Source organism: Limulus polyphemus, unplaced genomic scaffold (genome assembly GCF_000517525.1).
Source record: "Limulus polyphemus unplaced genomic scaffold, Limulus_polyphemus-2.1.2 Scaffold2348, whole genome shotgun sequence".
Classification (NCBI taxonomy): Eukaryota; Metazoa; Arthropoda; class Merostomata; order Xiphosura; family Limulidae; genus Limulus; species Limulus polyphemus.
The window spans coordinates 117,435-121,009 of record NW_013667958.1 but is presented as its reverse complement, the minus strand read 5'-3'; the positions used below and the strand labels follow the sequence as shown (position 1 = coordinate 121,009).

The window sequence follows — 3,575 nt, the reverse complement described above, 5'->3', positions numbered from 1 at the left end:
TCTTCAATACCTTACTATAGCTCGAATAACCTCATCTACTCTTCAATACCTTACATAGCTCCATAACCTCATCTTACTTCTTCAATACCTTACATAGCTCAATAACCTCATCTTACTTCTTCAATACCTTACATAGCTCAATAACCTCATCTTACTTCTTCAACACCTTACATAGCTCCATAACCCCACTTTACTTCATGTACCTTACCTAGCTCAATAACCCCATCTTACTTCTTCAATATCTTACCTAGCTTACCTAGTATTTTCTATTGATTGTTCTGCTTCAACCTGGTTACCCTTGACCTCACCCTGAGTATTATGACTGGCACCTTAATTATCCTGTCCCATTTTAGATTCTTGAGCATCTTTGCTTCTTTCCGAGTATCCTGCTTTTTATTTGACCTCCCCTCTCTTATATGTCTTGATTACTTTCTTGAGCATACAACTTGTGCTCTGTATGGCCTTTTAACCCCCTGATTCATAATATGTGTGTCCTATGCAATTCAACTTTTTTATTACAAACCTTTTCTCTTTGGATGCTCTTTCAAGCTTATTGGTACTCTTTCCATGGTTTCATTCCTGATTCTTTAAATGTTTGTTTTGGATTTCACGCAAAGCTACATGAGGGCTATCTGCGCTAGCCATCCCTAATTTAGCAGTGTAAGACTAGAGGGAAGGCAGCTAGTCATCACCACCCACCGCCAACTTTTGTGCTACTCTTTTACCAACGAATAGTGGGATTGACCGTAACATTATAATGCCCCCACAGCTGAAAGGGTGAGCATGTTTGGTGTGAGGGGGATTCGAACCTGCAACCCACAGATAGCGAGTCAAGCGCCCTAACCACCTGGCCTTCTTTAAATGTATAACAGCTTTTAGAACTTCCTGCTCAGAGGTACTCCTTGAGTACCTCACTCTCTCTCTTTTTTTTATTCCATTACACGATTTCTTGAATGCCCTATTTGCTAATTAAGTTATCTAATATTTTGATTGGAATATCCTGAGCATTTTGCCAATGTTTCATGCCCTTCCTTGGCCCATGAACAGCCTAGTCTTTAAGTGTGCCCTGTAACTGTATCATCTGATTAAATTACACATCTATGGGTTTTCTTTTAAAAATCATCTATGAGACAAATGGGACTAAGAGTACATGTCACCGCATTTTAGTGAGTTATATACTTAGAAAGCAAAAAAAGAGTAACTAATGTTACTGAGGTGTGGTGAAATACTCAAAAGATCTACCGGGGTACAGTAGCTTTTGGGTTGGGAAACACTGCTATAGTCTATTAGTTCAAAATTAATGACAGCTAATGCAAATAGCCCTTGTGTAGCTTTCAAAAAATATCTTAAATAAACAAGAAGGTGGAGAAAATCCAGTATTCATATATGTAGAAGATATCAGACTATGGTAGAAAAAATCAAAGCTTTCCATTACCCAAGAAGAGAAATCACAACATAAACTAATTTCAATCCTTATTTCTATTGTGGCTTTTAAAAGTCAAGTTAGGAGTTTGTTTTTTACCCTGATTCTGATTTACACTAAAATCTATCTTATCAACACTTTCTTCTTTCATCACATTTGGTATACATTTATCGAAACAGGATTATAGTAAATTACCCATAGGAAACACAGAGTTAATACAATTTACCTTTACGCACACGATGGCAAATGCAAACTACACCTTGTTTAAGAATATGACAGTCTTTACACAAATATCCAGCAAGCACAGTAAACTGTGAAAGAAGGAATCATTTAAGGTAGGTAAAGGACTCACTGTTTTCTGCTAGAGGAATCTTCTTCCCAGATGTATCATACACCTCCAATCCATTCAGACCAACATAATAAAGATCACCCCACGTAGACAGCAGGTGAAGTTGAAAAACAACTGTTATGTTGCTAAGGGTCTTATCTTACTTATGTATATTGCAAAAGAAGACTAGAATATCAATAAGTATTTTCTCATTCTAATAAAAAGAATGACAATCTCATTTCTAAAAGATCTTATTAAATGATCAGTAAATATAAATAAAAATTTGCACTCAGATTAAAACGGCTTAGTAGATTACCGTGAACCTACGTGCAAAATTACATGAGACAGATCACTAATGAACGATAAAATGTACTTTACAAGGATACAGCCATGGGGCATCACAGGGGCTTCATAATCACTAAGTACGTCATCTGAACTCCTCCTCGGTCTAGAAGATGAAAATAGTATAATAGCATTATATGTTACACCAAAAAATTGTTGTTGAACATCTTAGCTGTTTGTGAAGTATTTAATTCAACTACAGACAAGAACAAGAGAGAACCTCCTACCAACACATACCCACAATTAACAGATTCATGTTATGAATAATACTATGGTTGGTTGTGACTTGCCTATCACAAATGCCGAGTTGGTTTTTTCACAATAACTTGACATATTTACTCTGAGAAATAAGGGGGCAATCTTAATTGGCCATGTTTAAATTTAAGTAGGAACTGAGCTATTGCTCAGAAAACTTAAAATATAAATTGGATCTTTTTTTATTCATCAGCTACATCAGAAGTATAAAATTCCACTAGACTGATGCCCAGGACTACTAAATTTTGAGTTTGGGCTACTGTGAATTCCATATGTACTAGCCAGGACTAGTGCATTTCTGCTTGCATGAAATGTGCACAAATATGTAAAATCCAGCTCCATATTTAATTACTTAAATATACAAAAATGCTACCTGTTCATATTTTTACCTTTCAAATCATATCTACTGCCACTGAAATATTTAATAAATTTCTATCCTGTTCATTGACAGTAGGTTAATCCACCATTGGTTGATAAACAAACACATATGGATGACTCATTTACTAACTTGTAAATCAAAATGTCTACCTATTTATTTTCATCATTACAGCACAATCTGATCTATTTTAATATTTTTCATAAGCTTAGAATAGTTATTTTTTAATGCAAAGTTTTATTGATACGAAAATAAACAGCTGTGTTTGGGATAAATTACTATGATTGCCCACCTGGAGCTCTGCACCCCTTTTTCCAAGATACAATGGCAAAAAGCAAAGTGTTCCAAGTGTTGGATTGCCACGTGATTATTTTTTTTGTGTATGAAGACTGGATAACTCTTTAAGCACAGGTTCGGTCCCAGGGACCGACCTCATAACCATTTTGTGCTTGTTATAGTTTTCATGCTATAACTTATAAATCAGTAAGCGAATGTTAACGAAATTTGGTAGATTATCAGTAAACATTACAATGCTTTCATACGAAAAATATCAATTTTTTTTTATTAAGTCTTAAGGTTTGTAAAGCAATGTTTTTCTCATGTCTTTTTTTTTTTTCTTCATGTTGCCTATCCAACATGCAAAGTAATTTTAATTTTAAGATTAAAAAGTACTTTTATATATCAGAAAATTTTCAAATTTCACATGCAAAATCTTTATAACATCTAGATAGTTATCTTAAGAAAAGATTGATATTTTTTCTGTAATTTTCAGTAAAGAATCTCTGTACGGGTTCGGAAGATTTGACAGATCTTGTAACCACCATAAAAATTAGGAAATAAATATAAATTAT

General features: G+C 34.3%; 1 protein-coding gene across 5 annotated transcripts in view; it reads right to left on the bottom strand.

The window, feature by feature from the left end:
• LOC106466699 (protein KIAA0556-like) overlaps positions 1-3,575 on the bottom strand; it is a 132,316-nt gene that overhangs the window by 11,991 nt on the left and 116,750 nt on the right. For all 5 annotated transcript variants that reach the window (XM_022394773.1, XM_022394771.1, XM_013926995.2 and 2 more), the window contains 2 exons: positions 2,138-2,199; positions 1,776-1,886 (listed from right to left, as the gene is read on the bottom strand). In XM_022394773.1, the coding sequence (XP_022250481.1) occupies positions 1,776-1,886; positions 2,138-2,199 (173 nt within the window). The remainder of the gene's footprint in view (positions 1-1,775; positions 1,887-2,137; positions 2,200-3,575) is intronic.